Source organism: Canis lupus, chromosome 4, assembly GCF_011100685.1.
Source record: "Canis lupus familiaris isolate Mischka breed German Shepherd chromosome 4, alternate assembly UU_Cfam_GSD_1.0, whole genome shotgun sequence".
NCBI lineage: Eukaryota > Metazoa > Chordata > Mammalia > Carnivora > Canidae > Canis > Canis lupus.
In genome coordinates, this window is record NC_049225.1 from 88079786 (window position 1) to 88101528 (window position 21743).

The following is a 21743-nucleotide window of genomic DNA, read 5'->3' on the forward strand; positions in this document are numbered from 1 at the left end:
TTGGGATGTATTTTCATCTTGCAATTCAGAGAGTCATGGTTATTTGGTAGATTTTTTTAATCTGCCTAACAGTGCATAATTTAATTTCACAAAGCATCTTCAGACAGTGTTTACATGATCTGTACAAAAGGCCAGGAAAAATGAAAGCCAACTTTGGTTGAGATTCAGAATTTTGTAATTTAGGGAAGATGGCTACCAGTATGCCTAACTCTTGAGAAGATATAGGACTATCTTCCAGCAAAGTGTGATAATGTTCTGAACTTTGAATAAAAATGTTGGATAGGTCATTGTGATTGATTGATTGATTGATTGATTGTGAGACCCTCCTTTTATGATTTGAGCTACGGTAATATTACATAAAGGCAACCATACATAGAGGACTCTGTCTAGGCAAAGTCTATGATTATATATATTTCAGTAAAGGAAAACAGAACCTGCTTTTTGGGTCTCTAGCTTGAAAGAGTTACAAAGCAAATACTACAGATTAATTCCCACCTCATAACTATGGAGGGTCTAGTGTTTTTTTCCATGGATTCCTTTCCCTGAAGACAAAAAATTGTATTTTTGCTGTTAACATTATTTCATAAGGCAAAGTGGGTTATTCTGTACACAGAAGTGGGGGTTAGAGTTTCACATGTGGGACACACTAAATATTATTCTTTATGTTCATAAACCAGAGAATTTTTTAAAAGCTTTATTTATTTATTTGAGGGGCCGCCGAGCAAGAGAGGGAGAGAGACTCTCTAGCAGACTCTCTGCTGAGCACGGAGCTTGACGTGGGGCTCAGTGTCATGACCCCAAGATCAGACCTGAGCTCAAACCAAGAGTCAGACAGTTAACCAGCTATGCTACCCAGGTGCTCCCATAACCAGAGTTTTTTATTTGTCTTGTGAGTTATCCTTTTATTTGCTTTATGACAAATTTAGCCTCTTGAGCCATTTAATTTGACCTTGAACACTCATCATGAAGAAATGGAAAATTTAGCTTTTTGTCTTGTCCAATGGATACACAACTAGCAAAAAAAAATTTGTAGAGATTTGTAATGAGCCGCTGAGCAGAGTCCACAGAACATGGCTCTGGCACCTTCGCGTCCTTCGGCATCATGTCACCCACAGAGCCCCGTGCCAGCCTGGCCACTGTGCTGTAGACTTCCTCCATCGCTAAGGCTGAGGGGGAACCTCCTGGGCCCTGTGTGCAGACCGGTTGCTCGCAGATCCATCCAGGGACGAGGAAGAGCGGTGGCCCTGAATGACCTGTGCGCAGGAGGCTAGAATGGTGGGTGACCCGAGAGTACTTTTGCGCCCAGCCTGTCCTTCTCCTTTGTGGGCATCTCCCTGGAGTACACGACTGTCACGTGACGATGAGCACGAGTGCAGGCTAACTGGCCAGTAGTCAAAGCCCATAATTTGATAGGAACTTTTCTATTTAAAATGGTGGACAAAAAAAATAAAATAAAAATAAAATGGTGGACATATTTTAGAGATTCTACAGCCTCTTCTGTTTCCTTTTTTAACCATTAGACACTTACAATCTTTTAGGCTTTCTCTGGATCTCTGCCTGTTTTCCTTACACTCTCCTTCATCTCTGAACATATGGATTGAGTCTTATTTCTTAGCTGACCCAGATAGCAGAGTGGAGACTAGTCCTAGGAGCAGAACTAGCACCAGATTAAAATTTAAAATGATGTTGCTGAGTCAGAGGGTATAGAAAAAAATGAGAAAATACTAAGGAAAAAAGCAAATAGACAAATGTAGCCAACCGAAAAGTGAATCAGAAATGATGCTCTACGAGTGTGGCTAGCAATCATCCGTGGGCTGTAATAATCATAAGCTAAACATGAGTCATCTGGGCAGTGTGGTATTTTTTAAAGCAGTCATCACATTGAGATGTAGAAATTGGACACAGTTTGCTAAAGCAAAAGTGCACGTAGTGATTTGGAGCTCTACTTTTCCAAAGCAGCTAAACCATATAGTATGTCTTCATAGAACAAATGGGGTATTATTATACAAATACAACTTATATATCTATAAGATGTATGTATTTATTTTGATATAAATTTTATAAATATATTTATAAAATTTGTATATAAACATATACACAAATACATATTTATAACGTGTATATAATACATACATGTTCTATTCCATGACAGTGGAATTGTCATTTGCAGTGTTTACCTATCGTGATAGGTCTATGTATATTATAGTTGTCATATATGATATTTACTTGCCTTGCTTTACGAAATCTGGAATATCCTTTATCAGAAATTATATCCAATGTCAGCAAAAAGAAGTACCTGTGTCAGACATCATATTTTAATTTTAAAAAGATGTAATTTTTTTTCCTGTTGATGAGGTATAGAAAAGCCCATCCATCTGCAGAAGGATGTTTCTGATAGCCAGAGACTCCGGGATTAGTGGTGCCTTCTCCTTTCTGGATCCACTGATGTCAGCATAGGTTCCCAGGCTAATTTGGATACAGGCAAGGGTTAGTGGCCTTTTTTATTGAAGTAAAAGTTATTTTTAGGAGAAAGCCTTAATCGTTCAGCTGTGGGGATGCCCCTCCGAGGCACAGTGAGGCAGAGCTGGTTAAATGGGCGAGTGGCCTGTACAGTCACCAGAGCCTGGTGTTCAGAAGGCCCCATGGTTGGGGATTACTGCTCCGCGGTTGCTGCCTTGCGGTTCTCTATACTTTCATCTTTGGAGTTCTGTTTTGTAGGTGAAGTCTGATGGGACAGTGAGCAAGCTCTGGGGGTGTGGAGCTTCACCTCGCCTTGAGGGGTTCTTGCTGTCCCCTTGCGCCACTTGTCAGCCATCCTGCCCAGCCGCCCTCCCCCTCCCAGCTGCTCTGCATGACCTCCCTGCAGTGGGCAGGTTGTATCAAGAGGTAGAGGCTTGTGTTCCAGTGTGGCCATCTGCCCCTCACAGCAAGGCCTGGGCACAAGGGTGAGGAGGGTCCTCATCAGGCATGTGCCCCTCAGCCTCGAGATAGGTGTTCGCTGCCCTTGCCCCAGCTGGTGATGCCAGAGTGCATTCAGGGCTGATGGGTCATGGGCATTGTACCCACTCTGGATCCAGGTCCCAATATGCCCTGGAGTGGGGGTTGAAATATCTTGGGGACCCATTAGTCATGGGTGGGGGTTACAGACTGGTGGGAACGGGGTATTGACTTCTCCACCTCCAGCATTTTCACCTTGCAGTGGACCTGGAAAATCATGTGTGCCCTGAGTGAGGGTGATGTGCATCCACAGACCTCCCTCTTCGAAGTCTGTACTTGATCACTCTGCATCTCATGATTTCTTGGGCATCCTGCATTTTGACCACAACCCATCTCTTAATTACTATTCGACAACATTCAGGAATCGTCTGATCACCCATGTGTGGCCATCTTTCCTTTAAAATTCCACCATGGGGGGATCCCTGGGTGGCGCAGCGGTTTGGTGCCTGCCTTTGGCCCAGGGCGCGATCCTGGAGACCCGGGATCGAATCCCACGTTGGGCTCCCGGTGCATGGAGCCTGCTTCTCCCTCTCCCTCTGCCTGTGTCTCTGCCTCTCTCTCTCTCTCTGTGTGACTGTCATAAATAAATAAAAAAATAAAATAACATAAAATAAAATAAAATAAAATAAAATAAAATTCCACTATGGGTGACATGGTCACCACTTGTGAATTCTGAGTGGGCAGATGAGCAGAGTGCTTGCTCACTCAGCGCTTGCTCACTGGGAAAATCCCTGGCCCTGGTGCTCAGATCAGGACGAGCCCCATGATCCTCTTTGGCAGGTTCTGATGGTGTTTAGTTGTGCAGCTGAGAAGTGCTTCATACCTCAAAGTCATTGTCAGCATCAGTCAAGCAGATCAATACTTACAAACACTTAGACTTCAGGAATGCATTAGGTTTCAGCAACACGTTTAAGGAAATCTATTATTATGCCTTTGTGGATAAGATGGAGTGATATGGACAAGACTGTAGGGGTGGACAGTCTATCATATTCATAAGTGCTGATGAATAAATCTAAGTCACTCTGGAAGCAGTTGCTAATGGAGAGTGACAGGACACCCGCACTGATTGATAACTTTGATCAGGAGTGTGGATGAGGACCGATGACCTGCAGATAGCAAGTGTGTGGGTGCTATGAAGGTGGACAAGAGAACAAATGGGATTGATGACACCATTAAGGTCTGTGGGTTTGACTGATGGGCTCTGTCAAACAGGAACAAATTCAATAGGACATACTTAGATTCAAAAGTTGCATCTGAAAAATAGGATCCATGGAGGTTTTTAACTGCCTATTAATCCAGGATAAGCTGGGATGCTGATGGACCTGTTTAAAAAAAAAAAAAAAAAAAAAAGAGGCTGTCCCCAAGATTTGAAAACTTGTGACGACACAAAATCCTTCACACAATAGCTATTTTATTCATAATCGCTCCAAATAGGAAGCAACCAAGTTGTCCTTCAGTAGTGAGTGAATTAGCAGCGGTCCATCATATAAGAGAATGTTATTCAGTGTAAGAAATGAGCTGGGGCTCCTGGGGGGCTCCGTCGATGAAGCGTCTGCCTTGGGCTCAGGTCCTGATCTCGGGGTCCTGGGATGGAGCCCTGCATGGGGTGCCCTGCTCAGCGGGGAGCCTGCTTCTTCTCCCTCTGCCTCTGCCCCCCACTTGTGCACACACTCTCTCTTGGTCTCTCTCAAATAAATACATAAAATCCTTAAAAAGTTCGTACCAGAGGACTCAGGATCCTGCCTGAATCGGCACCCACCAGCCAAGATGGGACCCTCGATGATCAGTAGGAATCACACTCCGTGCACCGAAGCACGTCATGTGTTCGTAGCGACAGTAAGGGAAGGAATGAAGAAAACCCATGGAGTTACCCTTGGAGGAGCCTAAGGAGCTGCCTCATTACCTTGACAGCTGGTAGATAAAGAATCAAGGATTAATCCTGGGTCTCTTGTGACCTCCATCTCTCAGGGCACCTTCGTCCATAGGGGAAATTTCTCTCTGTGGGTCTTTGAAGGCCTCCCCTCTGTATAGATCTGATGCAGCAAGAGCGAGGGGTGCTCACTCTTGGGTATCTCCCCAGGGTCATCCTCGTCAGTGGCTGCCGATATCACAGAAGCATGGACACCGGACACCCAGACAGCACGTGTCTCCTGGTGGAAGCGCACACCACCAACCTATGACGTAGATTCAACTTTGAACCTAAAGCCGGTCACGGCTCTAGATCCAACTACCAGCTTATATAGTCTGCCCAAGGCATGGAGGAAACTGTTAAACTAAGCCACAGGGTTCAGTGAATGATTCTGAGACTCTGGAAGATTTTACTGGACAGATGAGTCTGTTTCTTCCACAAAGAATTTCAAGCGAGAGAGGGTGGGGGGGAGACAGAGAGAGAGAGAGAGTGATGACCGGAGATGGCCGGAGACCTGTATATTATAGGAAACTCAAAACTTGCATCATTAATTTCAATGTATGACTTTTCCCAATATTGTTTCAGTCTTTGTGCATATATACACACGTGTGTGCAAAAGGTGGTTGGGTGAATGTGCACGCTCATGGGATTTAATGTCTAGTGACACTAAAGAATTAGAATAAATTTTAAAGGGGAGATTGTGTTTTTATTGTTAGGTTAAATAGTCCTTTTGGGGAAGATATGTGGCATTATCTGAAAATAAAATTATCTGGTGTTTGGGATTTGCTTCAAATAAATGGGATGGTTGGTGGGGTTGGGAAGGAGAACTTGGTAGGAACATAGAATAGGGGCATGGATGCAAAATTGTTGAGGCTTCTATATTATATTTTGGTCTCTCTTTTTATATGTGTTTGAAATCTACCAAAGTAGTTCTTCAGAAATAACTGTAACAACCCAAGCTCCCCTGAATATTAGGCAATTCCTGGAAAATGAAGAAATTAAACTCATGTGTTCCTAAGATTTTGATTTCAAATCACAAGTCTGCACAGCCACAGACTGTTTAAATTTGGAACCGTGAGATGAATCATCTTAAACAGTATAAATAACTAAAATACCAAACATGCATAGGTTTTTTTTTTTTTTTAAATACGAATGAGTAATATTAGGGATTCGTTTTGCAAACATTTCTGCACTTAAGTCTTGGGGTTGAGGATGCTAACCTGCGAGGCGGCAATCGTGGAATCTGTACAATCGCAGCATTCCCTTCCTAAGCAGTTGTCGGGATTGCCTTTGCATCAGCCTGAGGATTCTGGTGTGTAAATGAAGTTTATTGGAAGGTGACCTTCCCCTGCTTTTATATAATATCTATGCTGCTTTCACAGAGTGACAGAGTTGACAGTTGCCACAGACTATATGACCCATGAAGCTGAAAATGTGTTCTGTCTAGGCCTTTGGGGAAAATGTGCTGACCTGGTTGCAAAATATTATTCCTTTCTCATTCACCTTAACTTGTTTGGCAATAGACCTAGGATTTTCCTTTCTTCCAGGTGGTTACAGATGATCACAGCATCATTTATTAAACAGTCCATCCTTTATGGTTGAGGGTTCTTCATGAACAATGAGACCCTTAGCCACAGTGCCCACTGGACCCTTGCCCAGCACCCCTAAGTGGAATTGCTGTTGCAGTGCCCTCCAGGTGAAGTCTCTCAGGAGCCAGGGCTGAGGGTTACAGCCCTGTCATTACCTGATGTTTCTATTCCTGGAAGATCATAACTTCTAAGAGTAATTAATGACCTCCACTGCTTGGGTTGGTTTTCTTTCTTTATTTTTAAAAAGACATTTAACTGGTTTTCTGGCCAAGGGAAGACCTTTAAACTCGAGGGAACCTTCCTAGGGCTTTGCCTGACTCTGCAAAGCAGGTGATTCTAACAAAACATCCTAATTTAACATCTGTGTAGATTTTCTCTGATGTGGTGAATGAAACTGTGAGTTACAACTCATTTATGAGCTTTGAATCACCTTAGAAATACAGTCTTCATTTAAAAATATGATAGAATTGAATGGAAAATAGCAGAAGGCATTACAAATTATAAGGATGAGTATTATTTGGGGGTGCCTGCTGGCTCAGTCGGTAGAGGGTGCAACTCTTGACTTCAGGGTTGTGTGTTCAAGCCCCATGCTGGGTATAGAGATTACTTTTAAAAATCTTTAAAAAAGGAAAAATTCAGGTGCTTGGGTGGCTCGATTTGTAAAGCATCTGACTCTTGATTTAGGCTCAGGTCATGCTCTCAGGATTGTGAGATCAAGCCCTGCATCAGGCTCTACGCTGAGCACAGAGTCAGCTTGAGATTTGCTCTCTCCCTCTCCCTGTGATCCTGTTTTTTTTTTCTCTCTCTCTCTAAAAAAAAAAGGATAAATTTATTTTTTGAAACTTTGGTTCCATTTGTATGCATTTAGATGTACATGAATTTCTTACTGTGGGTCACCATCAAAAATTTGGTAACTGCCATGGCAGTATCAGGTGGGGAAAACTGAGAGAGCTTGGCACACGGACGTGGCGAGCAGTGATCATGAGCTGATAGGAGGAAGTAAGGAAGAAGAAAACAAATACCCCAAACCAGCCTTGGTTAATACAAACATATATGAGCTCCAAAAATAGAGCCAGAAGCTCCAAAAATAGAGCCAGCTACTCTTCTCAGAGTAGAAGGACAAATCATTATTGCTAAAAAATATAGATGTTGGCCTTATGGATTTTCTTATATGTCTGCCCCTTCCCTCTGTGCTGCTTGTTCACTATTTCCTTCTGGTAGAACAGTGGCTGGCCCAATGTAGACACTTTCCAAATAAGTGTTTGTTGAATACAAATACTAGTAGTTAGAACACCTATTTCAGAGGATCAGGGCGGGGGCCAGCGCGGGGAGGAGCCTGGGGCCTGGGAATTTATATTTTAACAATCTTTCCAGACAGCAGCCTGGGGCTGTGGCAGATCAGTATTTAAGAATCACTGACTCATTTTACCTGGTTATTTTCCTGGCCCAGGTCACACACACAGTTAACATTATAATCAGAACTGGAGCCCGGTTGCCCACCTTCTGCTGGGGAGCTTTTCCCATAAAATCACCAGCAGCATCTCACACCCTCCATGTCTCATCAAACACATTGCACGACCTTCTAATGTACGCCCCGAACACCATGCTTCCTCATCGTCCCCCTCATCCTGTCAGTTGCCCTCAGGCATTTTCCTAAATCACCCATCATTCCATTTTCCTGCCCTATACCTTTGGGTTTCTATTTAGTGCCGGTAACATTGAGATGAGATGCTGTGGCACATCATTCAGGGCCTCCCACAGTGTGCCCCCAGCCTGTCCCCTCAATATCTTCTCTCTCGGCAGTCTGCCAAATCTCTGCTTTATCCAGATCCTTCCGCGGGGACGCCCCGGAACACGCAGCATGCCCCAGGCACACCTGCCCCTTCCCTGACTCTGACCGTCTGTACGCGTTGTATCCTCCAACTGGAACAGTCTCTGTTTTCCTCTGAATTACATCCATCCTGCCAGACCAAGTGCAGGGGCCATTCTGTAAAGTCTTCCCTCATGAGTGAGCTAATCACTCCTCCTCCTTTACCTCTCTTTGTTCTTTGCTCACGTTTGATTGTTAGAGTCCCTCAGACTCATTGTCTTGGATTTTGCTAGCTTGGCCTGCTTGGTCTGTGATGAGGAAGCAAGTTCCTGGAAGACAGGATTCTTTCTTTACAGTATATGTTCTCCTCTGTAAAGCCTACAGTACCTTTCAACTAGTATTAAATGACATATATGTTAATTTTTCGATGATTAGGACTGCATCAGGATTAATCTTAACTGGTAGTTTGGCCAATTAACCTCTATAGAATAGGCTTCATCCTCTACACGAAGCCTCAGAGCTCCTTGTAACCTGTTTGCCATTTTCTTCCTTTATAAGCCCGATCATAAGACGGTACTGCAGTGTCCGCGCGCTGTTCATGATGAAGAATTCCGTGTTTTTCTCTGGAGAGGAAGGGGCCAGATAGACCAAGGGGTAGTGATCGCAAAGGGGGGGGGGGCTAGCACCTTGGATCTTTGCTTGCTATTTTCAAGAGAATGAAGGGAGAGGATAGTAGTTAAATAAGTGAATGTGGCGCGAGAGCAGAAGGCCGAGGGCAGGGAGGAAAGGGCATCTGCAGTAGCTACTCCGCATGTCGGGAGACCCCGCGGCGCTCCCCTTCTAGCACCTCATAATTCGGTTGCAGGTCACTTCCATTCTCCATCTGTTAGCAGAGCGATATTTGGGGCACACCCGACATAGCAAATCCTCTGCCCAGATCAGAGGTTACAGCGGAAAGCCTAGCACAAAAGCGTACATGGCTCGAGCGCTTTTATTTTGCTGACTTCGTTGCCGATGAAAATAACTTCGATGTGGTCTCAGTGGGGTGATGCTGAAAACTGAAATTTGGATTGTTTCCATGGTGAAGACTAAACCTGTTTTTTTTTTTTTACTTCATTTGAGAGAGAGCTTGCATGAGAGAGACTGTGAGAGCAGGGGAGGGGCAGCGGGTGAGGCAGGGAGGTGAGCAGGGAGCCCGATGTGGTGCCACCCCAGGACCCGGGATCACGACCTGAGCCGAAGGCTCAACCAGCTGAGCCACCCAGGCGCCCCGAGACTAAACCTAATTTTTAAAAAAAAGGATAAAAATTCTAAAATTGATATAATGATTTGTCTGTTTTTGCTGTTGCAGGTTCCTCGCGCTGACTCCGTGGAGAGTGTACCACCTGATTTCTGTCATGATACTTGGGCGTGTTATTATGCAAATAATAAAGGATATGGTTTTGTCTAGAGCTAGAGGTAAGAAAACTGAGAATTCATTTTTATGCTAAATAATTTTCTAGGCCGTGAATGTCTGATTTTCGCGTAGGCATATTAACCAAGTAGTTTTAAAAGGGAACAAAATAACAGATCATGTAGACGTTGACTTTGGTGTTATGTTGATTGAATATTTATTTGGTAAATATTTATTTAATACGTATTATTTACTCACCTGATGTTGTCCCAAGTCATAGCTAGTGCTCCTGGGTGAAAGGTCTGTGGGGGCTGGTTTCGCTCGGGCTCTAAGCACTACGTAAATATCATTTTGATACTCGAGTAGGCTGCAGCAAGGCTGACAGTGAAATCTTTATTACGCCCCGCATGGTGACACTTGGACCGCTGGAAGATGGACTCATTTATGTAAAAATTTTCTCTGCCCCTGTGAAGAAAAAAATTATTCAGGGCTTAAAAACAAGTAATAGTTGGGCGCCTGGCTGGCTCCGTCAGTAGAACATATGACTCTTGATCTCGGGGTTATGAGTTCCAGCCCCACGTTGGAGGTGGAGATTACTTAAGAACAAAACCAGAAGACAAGGAATAGTCAAGTAAATATTAACAAACAAGTTCATAATGATGAAAAACGAGCTGACTGTAAACATCGTTTAGAAGTGAGAAGTTCGAATTACTTTTGAAATTTGCTTAAGGTGTTTCCTGAGTGATTCGTCTATATCACGAATGTGAGTCCAGCTTTCCTGTCCTTGGAGAGGCCCCTCCTCACAAGGTTTGAGTAGTTTCCGTGAATGGGCGAAACACCTTCCTCGGAATAACTGAGTCCTGGATACTAAGTGTGATAAGACTGATTGGATCAAAAAAGTGAACAGGAGGAGGTTATAGTGAGACATTTGAGTCCCTGAGTGATTTATTTATTCTCTGCCCAGTGGAGAACCTGCTTCTCCCTCTCCCTCTGCCTGCTGCTGCTCCTGCTTGTGCTTGCTCGCTCTCGCTCGCTCTCTATCAAAGAATAAATGGGTAAAAAAAAAAAAAAAAAAAGGTTTAAAACAAAAGAGATGATTAACTGCCTGAGCCACCCAGGTGCTCCTCCAGGCCCCTAACTTTTAGCCCCTCTCAGGCACCTGCCCCAGGACTTTCTGTTCACCACAGACGAAGGGAGGCCGCCTGGAGGTGGAGCACCTCACTCTGGGGTTTTGCAGGGGGTCGGTCAGATAAGGCACAGCTACGCCCTGTTTTGCCCTGATCCGTAATGGGTAGATGACAGCGCATTTTCCTCCACTGGACTTTTACCCCCTAAAACCTCCCTCAGGGGAATCTTAGAAGAAATCACTGCTTAAAATTTAATCAGCAGCCATTTTAGGTGAGCAACTCAGGAGTTTCAAATTTTTTAAAGGATTTATTTATTTTTTTATTCTTGAGAGACACACACAGAGAGGCAGAGACACAGGCAGGGGGAGAAGCAGGCTCCCCGCGGGGAGCCCGATGCAGGACTCGATCTCGGAGCCCCGGGACCATGCCCTGACGCTCCACTGCTGAGCCACCCAGACGTCCCAACTCAGTAGTTTCAGCGTTGAATCAAATTTGGTCCCGTCTGGGCACAAGTGACAAGGAGCGGACAAGCAGGGACAGAGCTGGAAGGCTTGCGACTGTTCACTTTCTCACTCTCAGCCCCTGGCGCAGAGGCCCTTCTCAGCCGTGGCTCATTGGCTTCATGTTCTTGCAGATACGGGACTTGCATGTTCCCAAGGTGGGGCCACCTCGTGACAAAGGGTCAGGCCTTAAAAAAAAAAAAAGGGTCAGGTCTTTACAAAGCTAGGCTGGTAGGGCTGGGGAATGTGGGCCAGGGTCGGCTCAGGATCCCGCAGTCCCAGCTTTGGGCTTCACCCGAGGCTCAGGTGGCCCGTGACAGTTCGTGGTAGTGGCTGGAGGGGAGACAACAAACACACGGGGATGGGGAAGGAAAGCACCAGGAGGGGGCAAGAGCTGGCTGGCTCCTTCCCAGCCTGATTTAGGGGAAGGAGGTGGTGCCTCTGCACCAACAGGTGGACCCCGCCTTCACCCCTTGGTCGGGGAGGGAGAAAGCGGAGGGCTGTTGCTTCAGCCCCGCTGAGTCTCCAGGGAAAGGGGAAGGCCGGGGTTCCGATGTCCTGAGTCCTGGGACGGGGAAGGGCGGGCTGGCTCGGGTGCAGGGCGGCTGGGAAAACTGGCAAAAAATCTGGAAAAACTGATCTCAAGGGTCTGGCCGTTGAGCCCACTCGCTGCACGTCGCAGCCGCCGAGGGCACCCGTCCCGACTGCGGGAACACGTCCTCGTCCCCGCAGTGGCTCCAAACCACAGAATCTCTGCTCTGTGGGCCACGGTGCAAGGGCAGGGTCATGGGGCCCAGGTCCGGGCGCCGCAGGGCCGTGCCCCCCTCCCTGCGTCTCCAGCCGCCCCGGTTGCGGGGTGTCGGTGGCTGAGCTCACGGCATCCCCTCCTCCCCCAGCCTCTCCCAGGGAGGCCTGGGATTACCTCTGGGGCCCTGGGCCCAGGACAGGCTGCCCGCCGCCTGCTCCTGCCTCCATCGCATAGACCACCTCCCGTTTGCCACGTAAAAGGTTCGGGGAGGGAAGACCTGCCACCTCTGGGTCACGCGGTCCCCTGCACGGCCGGCCTCCTTGCGCCCCGGGACGGCAGAAACCGACCCAGGGCACAGGGTCCTGTGAGGGCCACCGCCGGGTCCCCCGCTCCGCTGCTGCCCGCCTGGCCCTGAGGGGACTCCGCTTGTTGGGCTGCGGGCGGGGGGGATCCAGGGCGTCCACACCCGGGGAGCCGGGGGCTCCGGGGCATCCAGGGCATCCCCACTCAGGGGATCCAGGGCATCTAGGGTGTTGGGGGCGTCCACACACGGGGGTCCAGGGCATCCAGGGCATCCCCACTCAGGGGGATCCAGGACATCTAGGGCGTCGGGGGCATCCACATGCGGGGGTCCAGTGTGTCCAGGGCATCCATACGCGGGGGCTCCAAGGGCTCTGGGAGCTCCGGGGCATCCCCACGCGGCAGCACCGTGGGCGCCGGGGCAGTGAGCGCGGCCGCAGCGCCCCCCTGGGCCCAGTCCCCTTGGCACTTGCTGGCCCGCGGGTCCCGGTGCAGCGGCCTCAGCGGTGGAGCTTGGCCGGGAGTCTTCCCGCTGATGCCCACTGTCCCTTGGCCGCGTCCCCTTCCCTCTCAGGCCGTACTTCCCACCTGGCTCCCCTTCCTGTCCCGTGTTCCAGCAGTGCCCTGTGCGCCAGGGGGACAGCTCAGCAGTTGCCGCACGGACACCTGTGCGGTGTTTATACCTGTCGCCTTTTCATTATTTTTTAAAGATTGTATTTATTTATTCATGAGACACAGAGAGAGGCAGAGATACAGGCAGAGGGAGAAGCAGGGAGCCCGATGCAGACTCGGTCCCAGGTCCCCGGGATCACGCCCTGAGCCGAAGGCCAGCGCTCAGTCACTGAACCCCCACTTCTGCCCGTGGCGCCCCGTCCTTTTCTCTCTTGATGGCCTTGCCTCCTTCACTGCTGCGTCTGGGTACTACTCCCACTGCCAGCTTTAATGACGCGCCACCCTGGGAATGGCCAGGAGGCGGCTTCTGCACCTTCCCATCAAACGAATGCCAGAGACGCCCCTTTTGTCCTGCGGCATCCCCCATCCAAGATCCATGTCATAAATTTTTAAAATTTAGTCCTAGGGGAAAAAGAAGTTTCTCAAAAGTGCTTGCATTCTTTCATCAGACTATTAGAATTGTTCAGTTGATCTAGCTTCCCTTTTTGCCTTGGCTGCCAGTCAGCCCAGGGATGAATCTGTCGCTCAGTTATGGTCACCATATTAGTAGAATCCTGTTCCCCGGGCCCCTGGGGGGGCTCAGCGGTTGAGTGACTGCTTTCGGCCTGGGACGTGATCCTGGGGTCCTGGGATCGAGTCCCACCTCGGGCTCCCTGCAAGGAGCCTGCTTCTCCCTCTGCCTGTGTCTCTGCCTCTCTCTCTGTGTCTCATGAATAAATAAATAAAAAATCTTAAAAACAACAACAACAACAAAGCGAATGATTGCTGTGAGTGAACGTGTTTTCCTGTGGACCTCACGTGAGCCTGCATACGGCTGCAGACACCTAGAGGGCGGTACATAGCAGCCTCCTTCCTCAAAGAACGGTGTCTTGGCTCTCGGGTCAGTGCCAACTCCAGGGCCCACCGTGACGGCCGCCTCTGTTGTCGGCGCTCCGTGGAGCAGCGGCCTTTTCCCGCTTCCCTGAGCCCTTCCCTGTGCCCTGCCCACCTTGATTCCCAGGAGCTCACGCGCGGCACCTGCCCCAGGAGCAGCCCCGTCCCAGGCCGGGCCACGGGTGTAGGGCTCTGTGTCGCACGGCCCCTGCCCAGGGGTCTTGCATGTGGCCGGAGCTCAGGTGGTCACGGGCCGATCCCCCGAACTGATGGTGGTGCCGAGGCGTACCCGGGACAGCTCGGTAGTCTCTAGAGCCTGGAGAGCTGAGCACCTGGTTCAGGTAGCTCAGCGTGCTTCTAAGTGCAGAACTGCCTCCAGAGAAACCACCTCCGGTAGTGTTTCACGCCTTGCCTCTCCTTGCTTGTTGCAGGTGCCCAGCTATGGAGAAGTCTCAGTGAAAGGTAAGGAACGTTTTTTTTTTTTTTTTCCCCCCAGTGTTTTCACAAACAGGAGGACAGGTGACTGAGCCTCTGAGATGTCCAGTGGGTCCAGATCCATCAGTTGGTTCTCTCCTTCTTTAAAATTGACTTTAGTTTTTAGAACGGTTGAGATTTACAGAAAACCTAAGAGGCTACTACCAAGTTCCCATATACAGATGGCACATCCCCTGCCTTTCTTCTGTTCTCACAGTGATGTTATGTCATCACGATACACTGGCACAGTGAATGAGCCAATAATCAATACGCTGTTATTGAGTAAAGGTCCGTGCGGTGTGTTTTCCCTGGTTTTTGCCCGAAAAACTGTAGGATCCCATCGAGGATTGTAGGATCCCATCGAGGATCTGTAGGATCCCATCGAGGATTGCACAGTGCAGTTCAGAGACCTGGCTCCATAGGCTCCTCCTGGCGGGGACAGCTTCTAGGCCTTTTCCTGTCTGCATTGGCTCTGACGGTTTCGAGGAGTACTGCCTGGGTGTATGGTCGGAGGTCCCTTTGCTAGAATGTGGTGTTGTTCTTACAAGACTGAGGATTTCCCAGAGGTCCAGCACCATGTCTTCGTGTCTTCGCATCTACCCAGGCTGACCTATCACCCACGGTGTTAACCTCGCCCGCCCGGCCAGAGGAGTGTTTGTCAGGTTCTTCCAAGTCGGTTATTAGGCAGGGAAACCAAATTAAATCAGAAGGCTATTGACAAGAGCAGGATCAGAGAGGGTGATCTGAAGCGTGTTCACGATGGTGCCCTTGCGGCATGCAGGCCACGCAGTACAGGGCGTGGGTTCCAGTCCTGCCCGCTGCACACCCATGGGACCTTCTTGGGTAAGCGTCTACGCTCTCCGTGCAAGGGAAGAAATGAAGCTTGTTCGTTAATTTTGTGTTGGGAGGGAAATTCGACCCGGGAGCTAGTGTAATTTCAAAGGAATTTTAAAAAGCGTTTTGTGATTTACTGGTACTTATTTTGACTGGTGAAGGTGTCAATGGTCTGCTTTTCTAGAGCCTAGGGCTTTCTGATCGATGCACAAGTTGCCTGTCTAGAAGCTGTTTGAGAGTCTGATAACGATTTAGAAAAGATATTTCACAGCAGGACCGAGGAACTCACTTTGCCAATGCTGCGTTTGGTCCGGGAGCGAGTGGCTCCTTATAAGAGGGCTTTTTTTTTTAAAGATTTGCAGTATTTCACTACTTTGGGAAAGTGCTCCTGTGGTCCCAGAGAAAGCATGATAGTGGAAATAACCTTTTTAAAAAAGATTTATTGGGCAGCCTGGTGGCTCAGCGGTTTGGCGCTGCCTTCAGCCCAGGGTGTGATCCTGGAGACCCAGGATCGAGTCCCGCGTCGGGCTCCCTGCATGGAGCCTGCTTCTCCCTCTGCCTGTGTCTCTGCCTCTCTCTCTGTGTCTCTCATGAATAAATAAATAAAATCTTTAAAAAGATTTATTTCAGTGAGAGAGTGTGCAGTTGGGAGGCCTAGAAGAAGGAGAGAGACTCTCAAACAGACTCCCGCTAGGGAGCTTGGTGCAAGGCTGAGATCAGGACCTGAGCCAGAATCAAGAGTTGGTTGCTGAACCCACTGTGCCACCCAGGTGCCCGGGAACTAACCCTTTTTTTTTTTTCTTTTTTTTTTTTTTAAAGATTTTATCCATGAGAGACACACAGAGAGAGTCCCCTGATGTGGGACTCGATCCCAGGACCCTAGGGTCACACCCTGAGCCAAAGGCAGGCGCTCAACTCCTGCACCCCTAGGGGCCCCAGAAGTAACCTCTTTAAGGAAGGGTCTCCTCCGCTGCGCAATACCCTAGATTTATATTCACGTGCAAGCGATCTTGCATCCTGGGCCCAACCCCACGGCTGACGGTCTTGCCGAATTCACTTGTCTCTTGGCCTCAGTTTTCTCATCTGCTGACCCAGGAGATAGGACAGGGAATCATTTCAAATATCCCTTCCAGCCCTAAAAAGTCTGTAATGCAATTGGAGGGATTTGTGTGTTTGAGATGCCGTGATTCATAATAAGAATACAGATTTGGTCGTTGTCCCCATGTTTGTGTCACAGAGTCACTAAAACTTTTGCAATTTCCCAATTGTTGCAAGGAGTTGTCTTTTGTTATGTTACAGGTGGCTTTTCTCCTGCCCAGAAGGATGGGGAGGGCCGGGGGGGGGGGGGGCTGGTGTGCAGGGGAGGCAGGGGAGGCGGCCTTGTGATGAGAGGGCTAGAACCTCAGTCCTGCCTCCCTTCTCGGCCTGGCCTGGCGAGGGGCTGGCGGCTGAGTCGGTCACCCGTGGCCAACGATTTACAGTCGTGCCTGTGGAACGAAGCTTCCATACAACCCCCAAAGGACCGTGTTTGGAGGGCTTCCAGGTTGGTGAACACGCGGTTTGTGGGGGGAGCAGCGTGCTCCCGGGGGGGCACGTGACCTCCCCACGCTTCCCCAAGCCTTGCCCTGTGCTTCTCTTCCAGCGGATGGTCCCGAGGCATTTTTTTGGTAAGAAACCTGTAATCTAGTAAGTAAGCGGTTTCCGCGTTCTGGAGGCCGCTGGGGCGAATGAGTGGAACCCGAGGGAGGCGATTGTTGGAACCGCCAATCTCTAGCAGGCGGGTCAGCACACATGACAACCTGGGTGGCAAGTGGCATCTGATGGGGGGACGGGCCAGTCTTGTAAGACTGCGCCCCAACCTGTGGGGTCTGAGGGCATCTGCTGTAGCTGAGTTGTACACGGCCCAGCCCCAGCGGGGACCAAGAACCGCGAGGCGGGGAGAAGGAGCCTCTCCTAGCCCAGCCCCACGTGGGGAGCTGGTGATCAGAAGGGGGAGCGCGCATTCCTGTTCCTTTCAGTTTGTTCCCTCCTTATGTTTCTGTTCGGCCAGTGACTCTTTCAAAGGGATTCAATCCACAGTAGAAAGGATACTTCCCAGTACTTTTTCACTGTGGCTTCTCCCCCAGCCCCAAATTTTTATTTGTGATAGTGTGATCTTGGTCCCAGGAGTAGAATTGAGTGATTGATCGCTTACCTGTAACGCCGCCGCTTACCTGGCCACTTACCTGTAATGCCGCCGCCCGGGAGCCCATCGCCCGGGAGCCCATCGCAACAGGTGCCTCCCTAGTACCATCCCCCACTGAGCCCATCCCCCACCCACCTCCCTTAATCCTGCAGCTAAGTCTCTTAGGGTTTGCCTCTCTCCCTCTTTTCTAGTCCCCTTCCCCTTTGTTTGTATATTTTGTTTTTTAAATCCCACATTGGGTGAAATCATGATATTTGTCTTATTTTGCTTAATACTCCAGCTCCATCCGCGTCGTTGCAAATGGCAAGGTTTCCTTTTTCTGGTGGCTGAGGTCACCACAGTTCCAACTGCGTGATTGTACTCTGTTCCCTATTCATCGTCAAGACATAAAATTACAATACTTACTCCTCTCATGTCTTTGGTTCAGTATGTGGCTTGCAGTGATTCTTGGGTGTCTGGTACCGGGGAGTGCTTGTGTTTTTCACATCAAAAACTTCAAAACCACTATATGGGAAGGACGAAATACAGTGCTGTGTGAGAGGCTCTTGGGGGCAGAGAGGCGCTCAGGGGGACCCCGTGGGGTGAGGCCTTGGCACTTCCCTGGTTGGTTTGCCCGGCCTCGCATGCAGCCAGTGGTTTGTGCTCAATCTCTGAATGAGCCAGGCCTTCTCTCTCCGGGGCTTTGAGTCTTGGGTTCAGGATCATTACGTTCATTGTAAAAAAGTGAATCAAATAATGGACCACGCTGTCTTCACGGTGCCGTTGTAAAGCTTTTAAGTTACAGAGGAGCTCCTTGGAGAGGGAACCCTTGTGTGCAGTTGGTGGGGGTGGGTGGGAATGTAAATCGGCCCAGCCACTACGCGAAACAGGACCGAGGTCCTAGAAATTAAGGAGGAGAACTCCCCTATGATCCCACACCCCCACTCCTGGGTACGTACCCGAGGGAGAGGAACGCATCGTTGCAGAGCGGTGCCCACAGCTGCGTGTCCACGGCCGCGCCAAGACGTGGAAGGGCCTGAGTGTGCTGTGCCGATGGGAGGGTCAACAGGTACACATGTACACTATGGGATATCGCGTAGCCGTACAAAAAGAAGGAAATTCTGCTATTTGTGACACTGCGCGTGAGCCTGGAGGGCGTCCTGCGAAGTCACGTAAGGCAGAGAAGGAGTGTAGGACCTCGCTCCCATGTGGCATCCAGAAAAGCTGCCGGTAAAAACGGAGGGGAGCTGGGGGGCTGCCAGGGGCTGGGGCGGGGAGATGAGACGGGGGCAGAGAGCACGCGCCTGCCGAGATGCGGGCTGACCCCGGGCCCGAGGCGCTGCTGTGCGTGGGACGTGGCCGAGGCTGGGCCTTCGGGGTGGTCGCCAGCAGCAGAGTGAGCTCCGTGCCAGCTGAAGGGGGCTCCCTGTCTGCGTGGCCATCATTTAACGATTCATGCCTGCGTCAAACCTTCGTGTCATAAACAGCGAACTCACGCCACGGTATGTGTCAGCTGTCCCCCAGTAAAGCCTGAAAATAAAGGGGGCCTCCGTCCTTCACAACAGTCTGACAGCTTGACACTCCACAGACCGTTCTCTACCCTTTCGGGGGAACCTGCTTCTATCAGCCTAGCTGGAAGGATTTCCCACAATTTAGCCTGAAGACGGCAATGTCCGTGTGTACCGACATCCGTGTGCAGTTGCCCTGGGCACTTGCAGGCCGCTCGTGAGGTCCGCGTGGCTTAGACCTGTCGAGTACGGTGCAGCCAGCACCTGATCTCTGACGTGGCCCCCAGTAATCAAAGCGGAATAACTCTATAATCGGGTGCCACTCATATATAAATTTTTTTTTTTTTGGTACCTGGAAAGTTGACTTTGTGGAACTGCGGTTCACAGTAGGTAGGTTCTGAGAAGGGCTCATGCTTGGCCTGTTTCCTTAGCAAACAGTACGTCACCAACTGCAGCCTGGACAGGTGTGTGCAGAGCAGTCTGCCAACTGAGCCAGGTCCACCTCTGTGGGCTCATCCTCGTATTGCAGAGCAGCTTGACCCCCTAGTGTCCTGAGAGCGTCTTATTCCTTTTTTAAATTTTTTAAAATTTTTATTTATTTATTTATTTATTTATTTATTTATTTATTTATTTATTTATTTATTTATTTTTGAGGTCTTATTCCTGCACGTGACTGTGGCAGCTGACTGAATGGGATCTGGGGTTAACAAAAGAGACGTTGTGCACATTGCCTTTTAGTAACATAAAATAGTTTTCCTTCTGGCCAGTAGAAGTTTGACAGAAATCACTTGTGTATATCCCCATCATCCAAAATTTCTGGACAGACTTCTTTTAATGGTTTGGTAGGTTGTAGCCAGATGAGCTGTTCTCATCAAAAATCTTGTTTTATTGCTCAGTGCCAATTTGAAGAAAATACTTAATTTTTTTTTTTAATAGCAGCTAAACATTTTGAAAATTATGGCTGAGAGCTCTGGGATCTTCCAACAGATGTCTCTGGAATCTTGATGCCTCTCCCAGAATGTCCTACACAGGAGTCGGGGAGTGGCTATCCCGTGACTCGTGAGGACATCAGAGCTACTTTGCTCTACCTGGAGTTGACTCTTCAGAGGCATAGCAGAGAATTAACAGTCCGTGTTTCCAGGGCCTGCAGGGATTAGCAAGAGCTGTGGGCTTTTTGCCTCTATCTTGGTCAAATGGCAGGGGTGTCGGCTTGCCTCCATCTCACCTGCTCTTGGGAGAAACCGTTGCATGGCCCCACTTCATGAGATAAAGTGCCCTTCGGCCTCGTCAGCTTCCTGGTGACTGCCAGTCAGAGCATTCTGGCTGGTTCTGTATTTTTTTCCCCCCCCGCAGGGTAAAAAGCCAAGAATCTTTGGTTGCGAAACCCAAGTCCTGAGCTTGCCCTAGCTCATTCGCCCAGAACAAATTGGAGCCTTTAAGTAGAGGATGTCTAGTTAATTAAATCCTTGAGCCCGACATTATGTCTCTAGTAAAAGTTAAAAGTCATCTAGCATTTGCTAAATTGTCTCCTCTGAGGAATAGAATTTAGTGTGAAAACTGTGTTTTCAGTATTTACGAATCATTCTTACTCATCAAAATTACAAGCTGAATTACTAAAAGCCTCGAATAGTCATAGGGCTTCTTAAAAAGTGTCCTTTCTTTGCTGTTAGGCATAGAAGCGATTTTGATTTGTGCGTTGAAACTAGTCAATTTTATGGTTTGAGCATTTTTTAATGTGTCCGGCAGTCACCTTGTGCCTTTGTAATAAGGTATTAGGTGTGAAAGCTGTATTTTTTTCAATTTAATTTCAGCCAGAACTTTAGACAGGGAGCCACGTCTCCATGTGTTTTAAAAGAAAATTTTGCTGTGAAGAATACATTTGAGTCAATTCAATGGGGAGATATTATTTACTTTTGGAAAAAATATTCAGTTGAATTCAGAATCTGCTGGATTTTAGCATAGGCATATCTGAATTTGGTTAATTCTTTGGCTAAAGATGTCTGGGCTGGCCTGGGAGCTAAACACTATTCAGATCTGTCTCCTGCCAAAATAAAAATCCAAATAGGCTTTTATTCACTCCCCCCCCCCCCCCAAAATAATAATTGAGCACTATTCTGTAGTCCTGTATTGCACAATGGAGAGTCAAAGCCCCTTTCTTCCTCGCTGCTGGGAAAGAACAGCCGCATTCAGTGATTGATGGATGGCGAGCTCTCGGCCAGAGCTGCGGAGCCTGGGTCGGACAGTTTCTAAGTTGACTTCCTCCGGGTTCCCATGGATTGGACTCCTTTTTTAAAGCCATGCTTCGAAAATTCGACCTGTTGGAAGACGAGGATGGCACCCAGGACTATAAGCAGTGGGTAAAGCCGGCTTGCGGGACAGTCTCCTCGCCATTGAGGGTAGACCTCCTAGGAGAAGATTTACGGGTGTTTGAGATGTGCCTTCTGAACATTGAGGGGCCGTTCTTTTCTCTCCGGGTTGTCTGTCAAAGCGAAGCGCCTCCCATGTCAAGGGGCAGGGGCGCCCTGAGATTGCCTCGGACCCTAGGACAGCAGCTGGTGCGTTTCTCGAAGCATTGCAGGTGGGGGCCCCCCGGAGGTGCAGGTCACGGCGCACCGGCTTCGCCGATGGGGGCGACCAGTGCTTAGACCTGTTCTGGTGGCACATTCCTTTCATGAGTCATCGTGTCTCCTCATGGTGAAGCCCATTTACCAAGTCAGAAGCCTGGGCGCTCTGGTCTGGGAGCAGGAGCACTTAGTGAGCCCTCAGTGACTTAACACTCAAGGACCCTTTTTTCTTTCTTTCTTTTTTTTTTTTTTAAGATTTTATTTATTTATTCATGAGACAG

The 21743-nt window shown here is 48.7% G+C and overlaps 1 protein-coding gene across 1 annotated transcript in view; it reads left to right on the top strand.

Moving 5' to 3' along the window:
* Positions 1 to 21743, top strand: part of RETREG1 (reticulophagy regulator 1) — a 115056-nt gene that overhangs the window by 20341 nt on the left and 72972 nt on the right. The window contains 2 exon segments of the mRNA NM_001314111.1: positions 9657 to 9763; positions 14350 to 14380. Coding sequence (NP_001301040.1) covers positions 9657 to 9763; positions 14350 to 14380 — 138 coding nt within the window.